This window comes from Ambystoma mexicanum, chromosome 3p (genome assembly GCF_040938575.1).
Source record: "Ambystoma mexicanum isolate Mex_15411 chromosome 3p, UKY_AmexF1_1, whole genome shotgun sequence".
NCBI classification, from domain to species: domain Eukaryota; kingdom Metazoa; phylum Chordata; class Amphibia; order Caudata; family Ambystomatidae; genus Ambystoma; species Ambystoma mexicanum.
The window spans coordinates 118864222-118881846 of NC_090925.1; the positions used below are offsets into that span (position 1 = coordinate 118864222).

Below are 17625 nucleotides of genomic sequence, written 5' to 3' on the forward strand. Positions count from 1 at the left end.
TATCAAAGAAAAAATAAATAAAATCTAAAAGTAAAAAAAAGAAATATGCCCGTAAGTAGTTGCCTCAATACGTCGTCACGAAAGTTCATGCGTGGCATGGACCTGCGTGACAATTTGGCAGACTTTCAGAAAGAAAAGGAGGCTCAAGCAGGCAGAAATGCACGAGAGGTTCTCAGCAAAGCCGCATGTACAGCGAAGGCCAATGGAGATGACATAGGTAGTACTGATAAATCTGAATGCACTGATGGTGTTAATAATCTAGCCAATGTTTTAAAACAGAAAGCAACAGCGACTCGCATTGATAGGAATCTCAGAAAAATTGAACGAGGCATGTTAGACATATTTGATATATTTAAAAATCCTGAAGCTCTGTCTCGTCCCAATATTCCCACCTCGGCTGGTCCTGCATCGCCTGTGATACCACCTAATCATAATGTGCATGGATGATCCAAAATGTACATCGCAGGGTAATAAGAAGACGGTTACCATGCAATGTAGCATTCAGCCTAATTTGGATATGAGTGCAGGTATCATCTCCAGGGAGAGTAACAAAGAGGATGTAATTGGAGACGTTGAGAAGTGCGCTCTGGAGGGAGACGAAGCTCCATTGAAAGGCTTGTCTGAAACCACATTAAGTTCAATGATTGAAGCATTTATTGATAACAAAATTAGGGATGGCCCTAATAGGAAATCTGAGGGAGATATGACTAGCCTAGAACAGATGAAAGTAGTTGTTCACTCGCCTCTAATAAACATGGGGGTTTCTAGAATTGAATGCGAGCGTCAGGTGGAAGATTCTCGGCTTGATAAGGAAAAAGGGTATTAAACCCCAGACATGTTAACGATAAACGCTTTTCCCAGGAACCTAGATGCCTCCTCTAACTATAATGGGGGTGACGATGGTGTACTCAGGGCCCCAGCATATGCCCATGAGCATAGCTTAGTTTTATACTATGTATTTGAGAAAGGGGACCTTAGAGCCCTTAATCGCCCGTACATCCTAAATATGTTTAGTAGTATTCATGAACTTAGTCTGATTATCTCCTCTGACATATAGTTGGTGGACTTCGTACACAACTATCGCTATGACTATGTCAGGCTGATAATAAAAGGCCCATTAGTAAGAGTTCTATTATTAAAAGAGGCCGAGTCTCTGCAGAAAAAGGGGTTTGATATAGTGCCATTTACACATATTGTAATGGAAAGAAATGGGCATCTCGGTGACAAATTAAGTCTGCCCCTAAAGGGTAATAACGTTGCATTACCTTCTCAGCAAGTAGAAGCGGCACAAATGGTTGATGAAGCCAGGAATCAGCTAAAAGTCATGCAGGAATGCGATGGTTAGCAATATCATTGCGAGACTCTATAGAACAACTTCAATTGGTCCATAAACCCCTTTGGCAAAGCTGATCATTTCTGTTTAGTTGCATGGAATACCAAGGGGTATAAACATTTTACCGAAGATCCTGAATCTTGCAATTTGCTTGAATTGTACGACTTTATCCTGCTGCAAGAAACATGGGCTACAGGCAATCTGTCTCTTGATGTCTTCACTACCATCTGCTCACCTGCGAGTAAAGGCCCAAGGGGAAGGCATATGGGGGGTTTGGCATTGGCATATAGAAATGAACCTGCAATAGTGTTAGAATCCTCTACCATGATAATGGACTGTACTATTTCTGCCAGTTTCAAGATCCTAGCTAAAGACATCACTGTCCATGTCCTACTGTTCAACATGTATTGGAACAGTGGTATAGTTAACGATGGGCAGCTACTTGATCTATTCGAGTGTTTAAGTGAACGGTTTGGAAAGTGGCTAGATGACAATCCTCAAGGTGTTATTTTGCTCGCAGGCGATCTAAATGCTGAATGTAATATCTCAAAAAATGAAAAGCAAGCGCTACTGGCAAATATTTGGGCTGGGTCAAAAAAGAATTCTGACAAAAAAACTAGAGGGAGTTTGTGGATTGAGTATGGGTTGACTTGGGGCTTGAAACCCATGTTCAATTTAACACCCACCTGGAAAGCCAGAGGGGTTAGTTCTATTATTGACTACATTTTTGTGAATAACCAAGTCATGTCCCTCTGTGACAATATTGAAATAGTGCACTATTCCATCAGTGACCATGCTATGCTGCGCTTAGCTTTGCCATGGGTTAAAAAGTGTGAAAGTGAGATCTATTTTCCTGCACAAATAGAAGTTAGTAACACTTGTTCTCGTGTGAAATGGACTCCACATAAGCTTGCAAGGTTTAACTCAGTAATGGTATATGATTTTGTTCACTCTACCTAGGAAAAGAAATGTATCACTTACTCGGTCATATCATTTAAAGAATACATAGAAACTGCACTACTTCGTAGTAAGTCATTTACCTTACAGCAACCAGGTGAATGGAAGGGCCACAAACATATATATGATCAAGACATAAAAGTTGCTAAGGAAAAACTCAGAAAAGACATTTGTATGATTCAAGGGGGGCATGATCGGTTAGAGGTTATTAAGATCCAGGTAAAACAACGGAAACAAGCATATAAAATTGGATCATTGACCACAGAGCCTTAATATCTCAAAAAGATGGGGAAGCAATGATTAAAGCATGATTGGGGCCAATTCTCGTTTGTACTGGTCTATTATTAATAGAACTAAAGCTTCCCAGCCATATATACAACCCAATCCAATAGATTCTAACATATGTATAGACTATTTTGAAAAGATGTATAAGAAGTCGTATATGGTTTGGGAAGCCTGCTATGGCAAAGAGGTGTCATGGTCGCTTGATATATCAAGCCAAAATATTGGGACAATAATATGGAAAGCAAAATCCACCACCACGCTGGGCCTAAACCATCTGTCCTTTGCCAATCTAAAAAGCAATATCGGAATGTGGGCAAAAGACTAATACATACTGTTTAAAGACATTTGTAATAAAAAGATGATACCTGATTTCTGGAAAATATCTTATGTGCTGCTTGTGTATAAAAAAGGCAATCGTCTTGTAATTATAGACCTATTACTATTATGACCACAGAATCCAAAATATTTGCTGCATTGGTTCTGAAAAGTTGTTAATGTGAATGGATGTAAATTCTATCCTAGATTGCAGACAGATCAGCTTTCGAAGTGAGATGGGGGCAGACACGGGTGGTTTGTTAGTATGCCAACTATTGAGTCACATCAAATCAAAAGCATTAGAGAATTTATACATCGCTTCAATGGACCTTACAATGGCGTTTGACCTGGTCGACAGGCCAACTTTGTGGAAAGCTTTAGTATCATTAGGGATCGACAATGGTTTGTTAGACATGATCATACATTTGTACTCTGATACAGTCATGAGTGTGAGATTGAATAACAGGGGTCTACTGTCGAATATAACAACAACCCAAAATGGCCTGAAACAAGGCTGTAGACTGGCGGCAACCCTTTTCAACTTGTATGTCTCACATGCGGGCATGGTCCTAAATAAGAGTGGTCTAATTGCACCAAAGATTGGTGGCTTATCCGTTCAATGGGTCGCATATGCCAGCGACTTTCTCTTAATGGATGGCTCAAAGATTGGCCTGCAGAGACTGATTAAAGCTTTCCAGTTATTCATAGCAGAAAGGAAATTGTTAATTAATCCAAGTAAAAAAAAACACAATATTTCATGCTGGTAGTAAAAGAGTGAGACCTGCTTCCCTAACGTGGGGTTGTTGTGGAGAAAGAATTAAGAACCAAACAGTACTAGGTTTCTTGGGCTATGCATTTACTAGCTTGCAATCTTACATGGTCCAGAAGAACAATCTCCTCATGAAAGCAAAAGAGTCCATACACCAAATCAGGGCAATTGAAAGAAAATATGGAAAGTTTACACTAGCCCCATGTTCAATTCTATCGTTTGAAAGTTATCCCAAGACTAACATATGGTCTGGAATTTCTATCTAATTATGTGGGGCCATATCTGAGACAACTGGAATCATTGATATGGCCTTTATAGTCAAGCAATATCTTTCTGGAAATGGTATCCTAGGCCAGAAGAGTATCTGGTGAAATACCCCTCAAGATCATTTAGGAATAAGACTATGCGATTTAGGTTTAATGATTTAAATACAAATCAGATATTGAACATAAGGTGGAAGGCGGGTGCTTAGAAAAAATATTGTAGATTCTGCAAGCAAGCTTGAATGTTAGAATCCTTGATGCATTTGCTCTTGGTGTGTCCCAATCTCTTGCAACATAGAATTGACTATTCAAAGTTTGTTAGAGATACAACGGAGGTACAGAAAAGCTATGGTGCGAAATGTTGCATGAGGCTTCAGTTTCTCAAAAAATACGGGTGAACGATTATTTGCAAAATATTTGCTCAATTATTTAACTAAGTTTATGGTTGATATTTCCATCATGTTATACAGAAGTTGTACACATGAATGAATTTAGGAGGCATGGGTATACATGGGGGTGCAACATTGATACATAGATATATTGATACATCGTCAACCCGTAAAGAGTTCCTCACCAATATAGAAATCAATATGGAATACTGGGTGCAATTTATACTTATATGTGATATTTCTTCAAACGATGGTAGTTATATGTGAAGTCATTACTGTGTTTAGCAAAAAAGGAAAGAGTGCTATAGCTTATGTATTTTTAAAAAAATGTATTATATGTCATGGTTTATCAAATTATGTTTTATTGTATCATGTTTTATTGAATTACTTTGTAATCTAAGTTTTGTTAAAGTTCATATAAACCAAAACAATAAAAGAAAAAAAAAGTAATCCCCTTGTGTTTCCGGCAAGCCAGGCGCTGGTAAATATTGCAAGTTTGTGCGGTTACTGGCGGACTTGTAATGAAGCCCAATATCTATAACAAACTCCAAACATTAAAATAACATGGCAGCAGCATTCATAAAAACGTCCAAAAAACGAGAAGGGAAGTAAACATGAGGTAAAATAGTTCCAAGAAAAAATTATCAGAAGCAGTAATTAAAAGAGTAAAAGAAGAAAAAAAGAAAGGAAAAAAAATAGCTGTTGAACTTGCATCGCTTGTTTGTGACTTTCCTTTTGATACCATGAGTCCCTCACAGGTTGGACAGTCGAGATGCAATAAGTGGAGACGAATGCATCAGCACTATACGGTTTATTAAAATGTCACTTTCATTGCATTGAAATTAATTTAGACTTATTTGCGACTTACTGTTATGTATACAATGAACCAAATTATTTGGATTCACCTTAAAAGACATATTTTGCAACTGCAACTCAGCTATTACACTGCTACTGATGATTTCCTCAACAATTCTATGAATTCATTTTTTAGAATGGACACTTAGCTAATGCATGCTGCAGATCATTGTAAGAGACACACTGAGATAGTGTTTCATTTATATCAATAACATGGGTCAATGGTCCTTCATCCTTAAAGCTTTCACTGTGTTGAGGATAGTGTTTTGTTCAAAGGTGGATGCCAATTACATTCTACCAGCAAAGAGTCATGTTGAGGTCCCACTAGACCCCAGCAAAGATGTACAGACCGTGGTTGCTACTCAATGCAAGGGCCCATCTCGTGCTTCCACAAGGGAGGCCATGATAATGATATGTTATTTGTATAGCACCTTAATCCAAAGCGCTTTGCAGAGCACATATTTACATATGATGCACATGCTTCATATCTGCTCATGGGTGGAACAACTATGGAGAGAGATTTTTTTTACAAACATCAATCATATATTTAAGGACCAAGTGAAAGAATCACGTGATCTGATACTCTGGCATGGATGAATAATGGACATTCTTACTTTCGGAAGAAACAATACTTTATTTTAAGGGTATTTTCAGTTGTTAAAGAGGTAACATTGGGGTAGTGGAGGAGTACGGTAGGCCCAAACACTGAGACTGCGTTGCAAATATGGTCCTATTGGCCTCATCTGATAACTTCCAGTACATGAGGCGGGAGCGTGAGTATCCATTTAATATGGTCTGGCGCTATTTCTTATAGAGCTACGCCTAATCAGTTGGAGTTTCAGCTTGGTGAGCTTTTCCTTCCTTTTTCTTTCCCTTTTTTCTCTCTCTTTATTGCATTCCTCTCTATTGCATTCCCCTCTTTCCCTGCTCGTCCAACTTTGCTCTCTTAGAATCTCATGTTTTTCGTTCCTTTCTTTCCCTACCCTGGTGCTAACCACTGTAGGTGTATTGATCATGCTCATTGTATGCTCGATCAGCTGTGTTTTTCAAGGTGTTGTCATGCTGCATGATGCGCAAGAGTTTTTTCATATCGTCTATCTTGACAGGATGTGTAGGTTGAATGGATGTGGGTTTAAGCAAAAAAATCTCCCAACATAATTGTGTCTTATCCCATGCTCCTAACCGCATGTTTTATCCTGATATCAGCATTCTCCTGTGTCACCTACAGAAACATTCGTTACATGTAATAAAGTCGCATTGAAAATGGGCAAAAAGGTTGTGGTATGGCATCCGCAACAGAGGAATAGACAGAGTAGGGCCTGAGCGGGCAAGGCCCACCCAAAATCTGTAAATACTGTTAGAATCCTGAGGGTATTTTCCCAGGTAGACTTCGTGAAACCCTTGTTTAGGTGGTCAGAGGAGGGCTGGCGCTCTAAGGTCCCACCCCTGGGGGTGGACGAGGGAGGGAGGATGACCTGGGTAAGGGAACCAGGGGTTATGCTCAGGGGAATGCCCCAGGTGAGACGCGGTACTACGACGAAGAAGGAGAGGTGAATGATATCTCTGAGGCATTTATAGGCTACAATACATCTGCCTCACCTCCTCCCATTGAATCTCTCCTACCTATATCCAATGATCCCTCCATACAGAATCAATCCCCTAAGATTTCAAACCTGCTTGCACCTGAAGATTATCTATCTCAGAATCCTTGTTTTCCTGTTCCGTATCCAAATACTCTCAATCATTCTTCTTTCCGTCCCTCTGATTATTATTTTCCGCACTCCCAACCGAAAATAAAATACTACACTTCCCACAATCCCCCTTGTTTATTTCATGATTTCAACTATTCCTGTTTGCCCCGCCAGCCCTAGCAACCCCTCCTTCTGATTGTGACTTTTCCAACTCCCAGTCGAAAGTGACCACAAAACCTCATACTCATTTCGAAAACCCTCCAAAATCACCTATACCCCATCCATTCACATAGGATACTCTGGCACTCCAACCACTTTCCTTTCTAACACAAACGCTGTCTTTCCACTCGACCGACAGCAGACTAATAAAACTGTTTTCCTGACAGGTCCTGCTGCAAGGATCAGGCAGATTCTGGCAATTGATTTAAATCACACACACTTGACGGCCCTTTCCATTCCCCACAGGGATCAAAGGTGGAGCAAGAGAGCAGAGCATGAGCAAGGCAGCCCGCACGACAAGACAGCTGTCGAGACTGGGCAGTTCAAGAGGAGGAGAAAGGCGGTGAATATTGAGAGGCTGACAAGGAGAGACACAACCTTGCCCTTTTCGACGCAGACCCACGAAACCTCCACACAGGGAATCGTAAAACCGAAGACAATAGCCCAAATGTGCTGCAACAGATGTCAACGGTACATGGAGCATGTCGATGCTGATAAGCGGGTGTGAGGGAAACTCTTGCCTACCGTGGTACCGACCTTGACTCCAGCTACGGAGAAAGCCAACCGGTTCATCACAGCCGGTGAGTCGAGGGGAGAGGTGATAAGAAACTTGCAAAGTGGCTAGTTGAACCAACTTTAAAGAACTGTAATAGTGTTAAGGGGAGACCAGCTGCAGAGGGATCCACCAACACATGGGTTCTAACTCGAGAGACTCTGGGCGAGACTCTGGCCGATCCCCGTCTGAATGAAACTACAGAAACCAGAGGCCGTAGAAGAGACGCCAAGTTAGGTCAAAGTGGTCATACAGAAGGTCAAGCTAAATCCCTGTACAGTCGAAACCCTTTGACCCAAGAACTATAGAGAAAGTAAAGGAATTGAATCCCGCAAATCATTGAAAGCAAAGCGAATGTGAAGTTGCCAAACGTGAACCCGGAAGAGGAATGCTAAGGAAGAAGGGGCAAAGTCTAAAGTGAACCCGGCCGAAGGATGTCCACAGGAACTGTTTAAAAAGACACCAAGGTTTGTTGAAATCCATAGTGAACCCGGTGGAGGGAGGCTGAAAATCAAGAGAGGTCTGCGCCCGGAAGAGGGGGAGCCAGGGGTGAAGCCATCACCTGAGACAAGTAAGTAGAACAGAACGTTGTGTTTGTTTGTTAGTACTTTCAGGCCCTTAGAATCAAGAGGCAAAAGCACTGAAGGCCTTGATACTGATAGGAACTATTTCTGAAGGGTCTGAACCCAAACGAGGGAGATCCTGGGATGAAGCCATCACCTAAAGTCCATTGAGAGAAGGGACTGTTATTTTGATAAAGGCGATTTGTGAAATGTCTGCGCCCAGAAGAGGAGGACCCAGGGGTGAGACCATCACCGAAACAAATGTTCATTTGTTGAAGGAACTTTTGTTTTGTTATTAGAAAAAGTCAGGTCCTCGAAGGCAAGAGACTTTCAAGTGAAACGAGACTTGGCCATTGACGGCCCTGAGGGCTGCAAGTGGAACTGTCGTCTCGTGCTGGGAATGCTCGAGTGTATGCTGTGCTCAAAACGTGGGGAAGGGAGACCCAAGCTACTGCATCCTGACATATTATTAGAGAACATTGGTTTGTTTTCTTGAAAACTTTCCCACATCCTTTTTTGGTATTAGTTGTAAGCTTTGGCAATAGGTTTCTTAGTATAGGCCCTTTTTATTTTGACACAATGCCACTAGGATTGCCTTATTTTCATTTGATGTTTGATGCTTGCTCCCATCTTAGATTTAGGTTTAGATTAGTCATTTTTCCAACCTGCATGTACAGTTTAATAAACACCCTTGAACTGTGATCACTTGCATCTGTCTTTACTGTTGCCACCATGAGTACCTTACAATACTCTCTCTGCCACAATCTGTGGTAATTTACAGATGTTAATGTCACTGCGCTGGGCTACATTAGCTTCAGGCACCACTTGTTAGACAATTCTGGCTACGCCAATGCACCGTAATCCACGTAATGGATGCGGGGGAAACCCTTGCAATCCCCGGACCCATTAAACCGCACAAGGCGAGCGGGGGACACCCACGTAACCCACACTCCCCTTGGGTGGTATAATGGAAGCACTTTCACCGGTTTACACCACAACCTTTTTGCCGCGCTTTTTGGTAAAAACTCCAATTTTTCAGCTACCCTATTTTTATGGATACCGAAAGATTAATACTTCTTCTCACCATGGCATCACACTGTTGGAAACAAAACAAAAACAGATGTAGCTACCAAAAAGAATAGGTAGTTAGTAACCAATAGCCCAGCTAATAAAATGACAGCTAATACATGGTTAAGATGTAACCACACTTTAGCTTCTGGATTAACTGTTGCATGCTTGATTATGCATGAGGTGACAGTCTCCAACACGTGCTGCAAGACTTAGTTATGGTTGGGTGCCTTCATTGGTTCTATATTAATTTGATTGGAAGCAACAATACACCTACATAGCACAACAATTTGATACAAAAACATTTGACAGTGGAGTGGTTCCATTCCTTCTCCAGTGGAATGGTTTCTGCTGTCTTTTACGAGTACAGGTGTTGTTTGCAACACATAATGTACACTTAACTACACACTGCTTATAAAGAGGTCTCATTGTGTGCATCCTAAAATGGCCAAAACGATAAAAGTGTGCAAGTGGGGACTAGAATGCGGTATCTGGTGAATCCATCGATGGACTTTCCATCGAAATACTTTCCATCGAGGGATTTGCATTGAACAAATATGCATCAAATGCATGTTTTTAAAGGGTAAAGGGTTAGTTTTTTGGGGGGGCATTTAAAGGGTAAAAAACAGGGGATTGGGGGGGAACCCCTATTAAAAAAATAGAAATAAAAAAATGCATTTGATGCACATTTTTTCAATGCAAAACTTTCGATGGAATGGACCCTCGATGGCAAATATTCGATGCAAAGACCATAAACCTTAGAATGTACAGATGAGCATAGTACAATTGTTCTTGAAAGTTGATTGTTGTGTTAAAAAAATCTGTGTTTCTCGGAAAGGCTTCTTTATTATTTAAACAAATAAACTTAGTGGTGTTCATTTGATCCCTCTCCTTAGTAGGTCTCTTCTTTCTACTTGTGTTGCCACCACCTTAACACTGTCCACCTAAGATTGTTGGCTGTCACTTGGGTGTCAATTGTTTATTGATGTACTTCCTTCTGTTTCTGGTCATTGTTAAGCAGTGTGCTGTATTACTTGCCCTGGAAATCAACAATGACATGATATGATATGATATGGCATTTGTAACGCGCCTATACACAAGTGTTTCAAGGCGCAACGAGGCAGGGAGGGGGGAACAAGGGGAAGACAGACAACGATCCTACTAGGCCAGGGGTCATTTAGATCGCGCAAGTGCAGGGGTAGGGGGAACGGAAACGTGCAGGGGGAAGGGGAGGGAGGAAGTGCAGTACACGGTAAGTAGAATAAAAAATAAATAAATAGGGCCAGCTGGTGGCAAGTGCAAGGTAAGTGCAGACAAGTGCTGGGAAGGGGGGGCTGTAGGGATACAGAGACAGTCCCGCAGTGCAGGGGTTGCCAGGGAGACAGTGCAAGTGGAGAGTGGCTGGGCCAAGGACCGAGGTCGGTGAGAGTGGCCCAGGTGCAGGTTCAGTGCAGTTTCAGTGAAGAATTTAGCAGGGGAGAGGGAGAGAGAAAGCAGAAGCAAAGAGGAAGGTTTTGAGGTGCTTCCGGAATTGGAGATGGTTCTCCTCAAGTTTCAGGGAGGCAGGAAGGCTGTTCCAGAGAGAGGCCCCTGCCGCAGAGAGAGATCTACCCCCAGCTCGTTGCTTCGAGAAGCGGCTGACCCTGAGGGAGTTGGAGACAGATGAGCGAAGGGCTCGGGAAGGAAGATATTTAGGAAGAGAGAGTTGAAGGTATTTAGACCCCTGGCCCCAGAAGGCCTTGTGGACAATGCAGAAGGTTTTGAACTTAATCCTCGCAGCCACTGGGAGCCAGTGTAGAGATTTCAGTCCTGGAGAGATACAGTTCCTGGGTTTGAGGCCAAGGACAAGTCTCGCCGTCCTGTTCTGGATGAGCTGCAGAGGGCGGAGAGTGGAGGCAGGCAGATTAAGATAGAGGCTGTTACAGTAGTCCAGCTTCGAGAGAACCAGGGCTCGGGAGACTGTGAGCTTCTGGGGGAAGGAGAGGAAGGGAAGAATACCTCTGAGGAGGTGCAGCTGGTAGTGTGACTTCTTAGAGACGTCATATATATGAGGAGAGAAGGAGAGTGTGGAGTCGAAGATGACCCCGAGGTTTTTTGCCTTTCAGATAGGAGCAGGAAGCGGGCCAAGAGAGGCTGGCCAGAGAGCTGCAGGGAAGGAGGGAGTGGGTGTGCCGATGAGTAGAATCTCAGTCTTACTGGCATTAAGGCAGAGGTCATTGGCGGCACACCATTCCTGGATAGCAGACAGACAGTCAAGATGAGGGAAGGAGAGGAGGAGGCCGAGGGTAGCCTGAAAATGAGCTGAGTATTGTCCGCATAGTACTGAAAGTTAGGGCAGAGAGCGGCAATGCAGTGGGCAAGGAGTGCCAAATACTGGTTGAACAGCCAGAGAGAGAGATTAGATCCATGGGGGACACCACAGGTAGAGAAAAAGATGTCAGAGAGGAAGGACCCCAGTTGGACCTGGGAGGGTCGATTGGAAAGGAAAGAGGTCAGTCACGCCAGAGCCTGACCAGTGATACCCAGGTTATCACGGAGACGGTTGAGCAGGATGGCATGGTTGACAGTGTCAAAGGCAGAAGAGAGATCGAGCAGAATGAGAACACACAGAGTGTTGGAGTCGAGTTTCGAGAGCAGGTCTTCACGGATGTTCAGGAGAGCAGTTTCCGTGCTTCTGGCGGCTCTGAAGCCAGATTGATGGTCATGAAGACTACCAACAGATTCAGCATGGAGGTTAGGCTGGGAGATGGCCAGTTTCTCCAGGAGCTTGCCCAGGAAGGGAGTGATGGAGATTGGGCGATAGTTAGCCGGGCAGGAGGGGTCGGAAGAGGGTTTCTTAAGAAGAGGGTGCACAAGGGAGTGCTTAAGGGGGGATGGGAAGACTCCAGAGGCGAAGGAGTGGTTGCAAAAGTCAGCGAGGGCAGGAGCCAGGGAGTCGATGTGGTCCTTGATAGTTTTGGAGGAACAGGGGTGAACCTGTTTAGACAAGACTTTCATAGCTCGGACTTGGCAGAGAAGGGGGGAGGAGGGGTGGCTGCAGAAGGGCCAGAGGAAGAGCCGGGAAGAGAGGGAGGGAGGTGATAGGAGGAGAGTGAGGACAGGATGTCCTGAGTTTTAGAGATGAAGTGAGAGGCCAGTGCAGTGCAGAGGGCCTGGGAGGGGACAGGAGAGGTAGAGACTGCAGCAGGGTTGGCAAGCTCCTTGCAGTTTTTAAAGAGTTTGGCCGAGTTGTTAGATGCCGCAGAGATGCGGGCTTGGATAAGGGCTCTCTTCTTGGTGAGAACGGAAAGACGGTATTGCCTTTGGAGCAGGCGGCAGGCCAGTTTGTCAGAGGATGAACATGAAGCAGCCCATTTCCTCAATGCCACCCTGCACTTGCGTTTTAGGGTGACGAGATCCGAGTCATACCAGGAGTTACATTTGGCTTTGGGCTTCAGGCGGATTCTCATGACAGGGGCAAGGATATCAAGAGTGTCAGATATAGCAGAGTGGAGCGTGGAGAGGGCTGTGTCAGGGTGGGAGTCAGCCGAAGGGGGAGGGGGGGGGCGAGAAGGTGGCAGCGAAAGCCTCAACTGACACGCGCTTCATGGGTCGGATGACCGAGAAGGTGGGTGGCAGTGATGAGGGTGGCTTTACCTGTGGGGTAGGGAGGGTGAGGTGGGAGGAAAGGAGAAAGTGATCACTCCAGGAGAGAGGAGTGGAGAGAGGGACGGAGAGGGGAAGGTCAGAAGAGATCAGAGCATCAAGAGTGTGCCCTGCAGAATGGGTAGGCCCAGACGGGAGAATAGAGAGTGAGAGAGAGTCGCAGAGGTCACGAAAGAGTCCATAGGGGGCACTAGAGGCATCCAGGTGGATGTTGAAGTCACCAAGAAAGAGGAGTTTAGTGGTTGAGGCCAGGAGTGAGGAGGAGAGGTCAGACCACTCAGAGAGGAAGGAGGAAATTTGACCAGGTGGCCGATAGATAGTAGCCACTGTAAGGGAATGGCTAGGAGAGAGAGAGAGCCGGCAGACAAGACACTCAAAAGAGGAGTAGGTCTGCGTAGGAGTGACAGTGGCAGGAATCCACTCAGGGAAGATAAAGGCCACACCCCCCCCCCTGCACGGTTGGGCCAGGGCACGGAGAGGATCTTGTAACCACCAGGTAGGAGTGTGTCAAAGCTGGTGACAGAGCTGGCCGTGAACCATGTCTCAGTGAGACCGAGGACGTCCAGGTCCAGTTCCTCAAGAAGGCGACAGATATCAGAGGAATGTTTGATGGCAGAGCGAGAGTTAAGAGTGGCAATGTGGAGAAGGTTGCCATCCTTGAAGGACTTCCGGGGAGGGGTACAGATCAGAGGTACGCCCTGCGGAGGTGTAGAAGAAGGAGGTGAAGAAGGAGCACGAGAGGGGGCAGGGAGGGAGGGTAGAGGCAAGGTACCCGAGGACAGAGGAGGGGGGACAGCAGGAGAGGAAAGGAAGTTGATGAGGCGTGGGAAGCGTCTATCAAAGAGGTGAAGGTTGGCCTGAGGGCCTTGGACCAAGACGGTCCCATTAGCGTAGACATTAATGATGGCCTTAGAGGAGCAGAAGGGGGCCAAGAGGACATCCCAACGGGTGCCACCATTAATGGGAGAAGAGGAGAAAGGAGAGAGCACAGAGACCACATGAAGGGTCCATAGGTCAGGTGAAGGCACGAAAAAGAGGATGTCAGTGAGAGTTTGCTTGGAGCAGGCACTAGTGTAGGTGTCAGCGATAGGGAGGCCAGGGTTGGAGACCAGTATGTTCTTTTTAAACTCTTTCCTACCAGATTTAGTGAGGAGAGCAGGATAGTCAATAGAGAAGCAGTTAGAGAAGATAGGCGAGATAGAGAGCTCCATGGAGTAGGAGGGAGTGGAGGGGAAGACAAACGAGACGAGTGCACGCAGACAGGAAGTGAGCGGCAAGGCCAAGTTTACCACATTTCAGAAAACAACAGTAATGCGTATTAGGTACCCAGTGGAGAGGCCACCTAAGTTTGAGAAACCTGCAAGGGGAGAAAAAAACCCTAGTTTACCACATTTCAGAAAAACAACAGTAATGTGTATTAGGTACCCAGTGGAGAGGCCACCTAAGTTTGAGAAACCTGCGAGGGGAGAAAAACCCTAGTTTACCACATTTTAGAGAACAACAGTAAATGCGTATTAGGTACCCAGTGGAGAGGCCACCTAAGTTTGAGAAACCTGCGAGGGGAGAAAACCCTAGTTTACCACATTTTAGAGAACAGTAAATGCGTATTAGGTACCCAGTGGAGAGGCCACCTAAGTTTGAGAAACCTGCGAGGGGAGAAAAACCCTAGTTTATCACATTTTAGAGAACAACAGTAAATACGCATTAGGTACCCAGTGGAGAGGCCACCTAAGTTTGAGAAACCTGCGAGGGGAGAAAAAAACCATAGTTTACCACATTTCAGAAAAACAACAGTAATGCGTATTAGGTACCCAGTGGAGAGGCCACCTAAGTTTGAGAAACCTGCGAGGGGAAAAAAACCCTAGTTTACCACATTTTAGAGAACAACAGTAAATGCGTATTAGGTACCCAGTGGAGAGGCCACCTAAGTTTGAGGTATGGGCATAAATACTGCAAGTGTTTTATTTATACCTTGGGTTGTGAGCACCATTACTACTGACTTTGGCTTGAATTGTTTGATTTTCAAAGTTCCTCTTGCTCGTTGTACTGTTAGTATCAGGGATCACTATATCAAAGAGGGCTATGATCTCAGATGGAATAAATTATATTGTTATACTGCGTTGCTAGGTCAGTGGCACATTAGCAGTTGAGTTTGCATGTCGAAATGTCATTGCGCAACCAAGAAACGCCTCATGTGACACGACAGGTAAATCCACCAGGTTTAACAGAGGTTGCCTCGCATAAGAACATGTCACCTCAAAAATACAGCTGTGTTCTGAATTCACTTTATCATGAATGCTATGATTAGCAGGTCTTGACAACATGATCATGTTTCCTGGAAATGTATTGTTTTTCCACAGGCTTTTTCAAAAGCTTTTTTGACCTCTTTGTTCCTGAGAGTGTAGATGAGCGGGTTCAGCATTGGAATTAGAACAGCATAAAACACAGAGTACAACTGGTCTTCTCCCTGAGAATACCTTGACATTGGCCTAAGGTAGGAACAGAAGATGGTCATGTAGAAGAGAAGAACCGCAGTCAGGTGGGCAGAGCAGGTAGAGAAGGCCCGGCGTCGCCCAACAGCTGAACGGATGTTCAAAATAGTGCAGATGATGAGGACATAGGAGGTCATAATCAACAGAGTCGAGCCAATCCCCAAAGGCGCTCCCAATGCAAATGTCAGAATTACCATAAGAAAGGTGTCACTGCATGTCAGCTTCATTAGTGCTGTCAGGTCACAAAAGAAATGTCTCAATAGGAGGGGACCACAGAAGGAAAAGCGTGAGGTTAACAAGGGATGAGGCACAGCGTCTGCTACACCGACAAGCCATGAGATGGCTGCCATCTTAACACAAGTCTTCCTGCTCATGATAGAGTTATAGTGGAGAGGATTGCAAATGGCGACATAACGGTCGTAGGCCATGACGGCGAGAAGCGCAGACTCTGTGCTCACAAAGAACAGGAAGAAATAAAGTTGGACGATGCAGGCGGTGAAAGAAATGGTCTTCAGACCTGTCAAATGGACGGCCATGGCTTTGGGGAGTGTGACGGAGATGGAACACATGTCTAGAAAGGACATTTGAGCCAGAAAATAGTACATGGGCTTGTGCAGCTGAGGATTGAAGTAGATGATGGAAAGAACCACAAGATTCCCCACCACAGTGATCAGGTAAATCCAGAGAAGAAGAACAAAGAGTGGGACCTGCAGCTCTGGAATCTCAGAAAAGCCAACGATGAGGAATTCTTTGGTGACAGTGCCATTGCCTGCTTCCATCGGGTCTGTGTTAGATGAGAAAAAACAAGCAAATAAGAAGTTATGAGATAAGGTGTAACGCATGCATTCCAAGAACAGCTGGCTCACATGATGTGAGGCACTATTCACATGTTCTGCTCAATCTGTTATTTCACCACCACATGTAGATGACGCCTACATTTCCATCTCCTTTTCTATTCTATACTTTGTATGAAACAAAACATGTTGGTTCATTGTAATGAGCACCCGGACTAACGTGGTTGCGAATAATAAGGTCAATACAAGCCCTGTGTTCATCAGATGGAGCAAAGGAAATTGCTGCTTCTTACAATAAAAGAAAATTTGGAGGCTCATCATTCTCTCACCTGGCAGCAATTACCTGGAATAACCTGCCAAAAACATATGCAACAAAAAGGATCATCTGGAATTCAGGGAAATACTCAAGACTTGGGTCTTTGCTCCAGAACCAGAATCAGAAGGAAACCACTAGGAAGCATACACTCAACGGGAACCAATAACCCAAAGGAGCAACCCATGACTCCTAACCTAACCTTGCCTACCCCAACATCCCCTGTACACATTCAGCTAGTCCACAAAGGAAACCTAGGCAGGTAAGGGCCCCCTGCCCCGACAGACAGGGAGTGAACAGAACCCTCTAACCCAATCATTGCCAACACCCCTGCATCAACCAGATACACACTCCACTAGAGTAACACATAGGAAACTGACAGTTCTCAACATGTCTGCCAAAGGGGTGGACAATACAGTACTAAACACACAGGATAATCATAGATGTTGAGCGCAGAAACGCAAACTAAAGAGGTAAGAAAACCTGCTAGCCCAACTCTGAAACCTCAACTTTCTGCATAGACTTCTCAGACAGAAACTCATACAACCACTTCTCTGCACAGCACTCCGCACATACTTCACCACATTTCAACATCAGGCAAACAACATAAAACGTGGCACAACAGCACACTGGGAAGTCGCACTGATGCAGAAATTGCACCGAAGCTCAGCAAACGGTGCAAACCGAACTGAAGCTGCCAAAAGGACATCAAAACTCTCACTCTCCTATTCCGGTTACACCCTAGTAACCCTCTCACTTTGCCCTTTTCAGATGCGCCAGAGCACCTGGGGACAACTCTGGTGGTGACAGTGTGCGGTACAAATACCTTTATTATTAACATTAATATATAACAGCTGTGGACTTTTATATGTTAGCATATAAAGGTGGCCTGAAGACTATCACACAAACAGTTGAAATTTGAATCTTGTTTGTGAATGGTGAAACTGAATCGTTAACTGCTTTGCACAAGTCACTTTATACGGTGGGCACAACACTTTATATGGTTTTATGTGTACAAATATGATTCCATGTTGACAATGATGTTTAGTCAATAAATTGCAATACACAGAAACGGTAGAGGGCCCTTATAGTGTGTTTTGTGTACATGCACAACCAAGGAT

At 44.4% G+C, this 17625-nt stretch overlaps 1 protein-coding gene across 1 annotated transcript; it reads right to left on the bottom strand.

Annotated features, from left to right (window-relative positions):
* Positions 1-15231: 15231 nt before the first annotated feature.
* On the bottom strand, positions 15232-16176 carry LOC138579813 (olfactory receptor 5J3-like). Its single transcript, XM_069650042.1, has one exon. It carries the CDS (start codon positions 16174-16176, stop codon positions 15232-15234), a length of 945 nt encoding a protein of 314 aa, XP_069506143.1.
* Positions 16177-17625: the final 1449 nt, after the last annotated feature.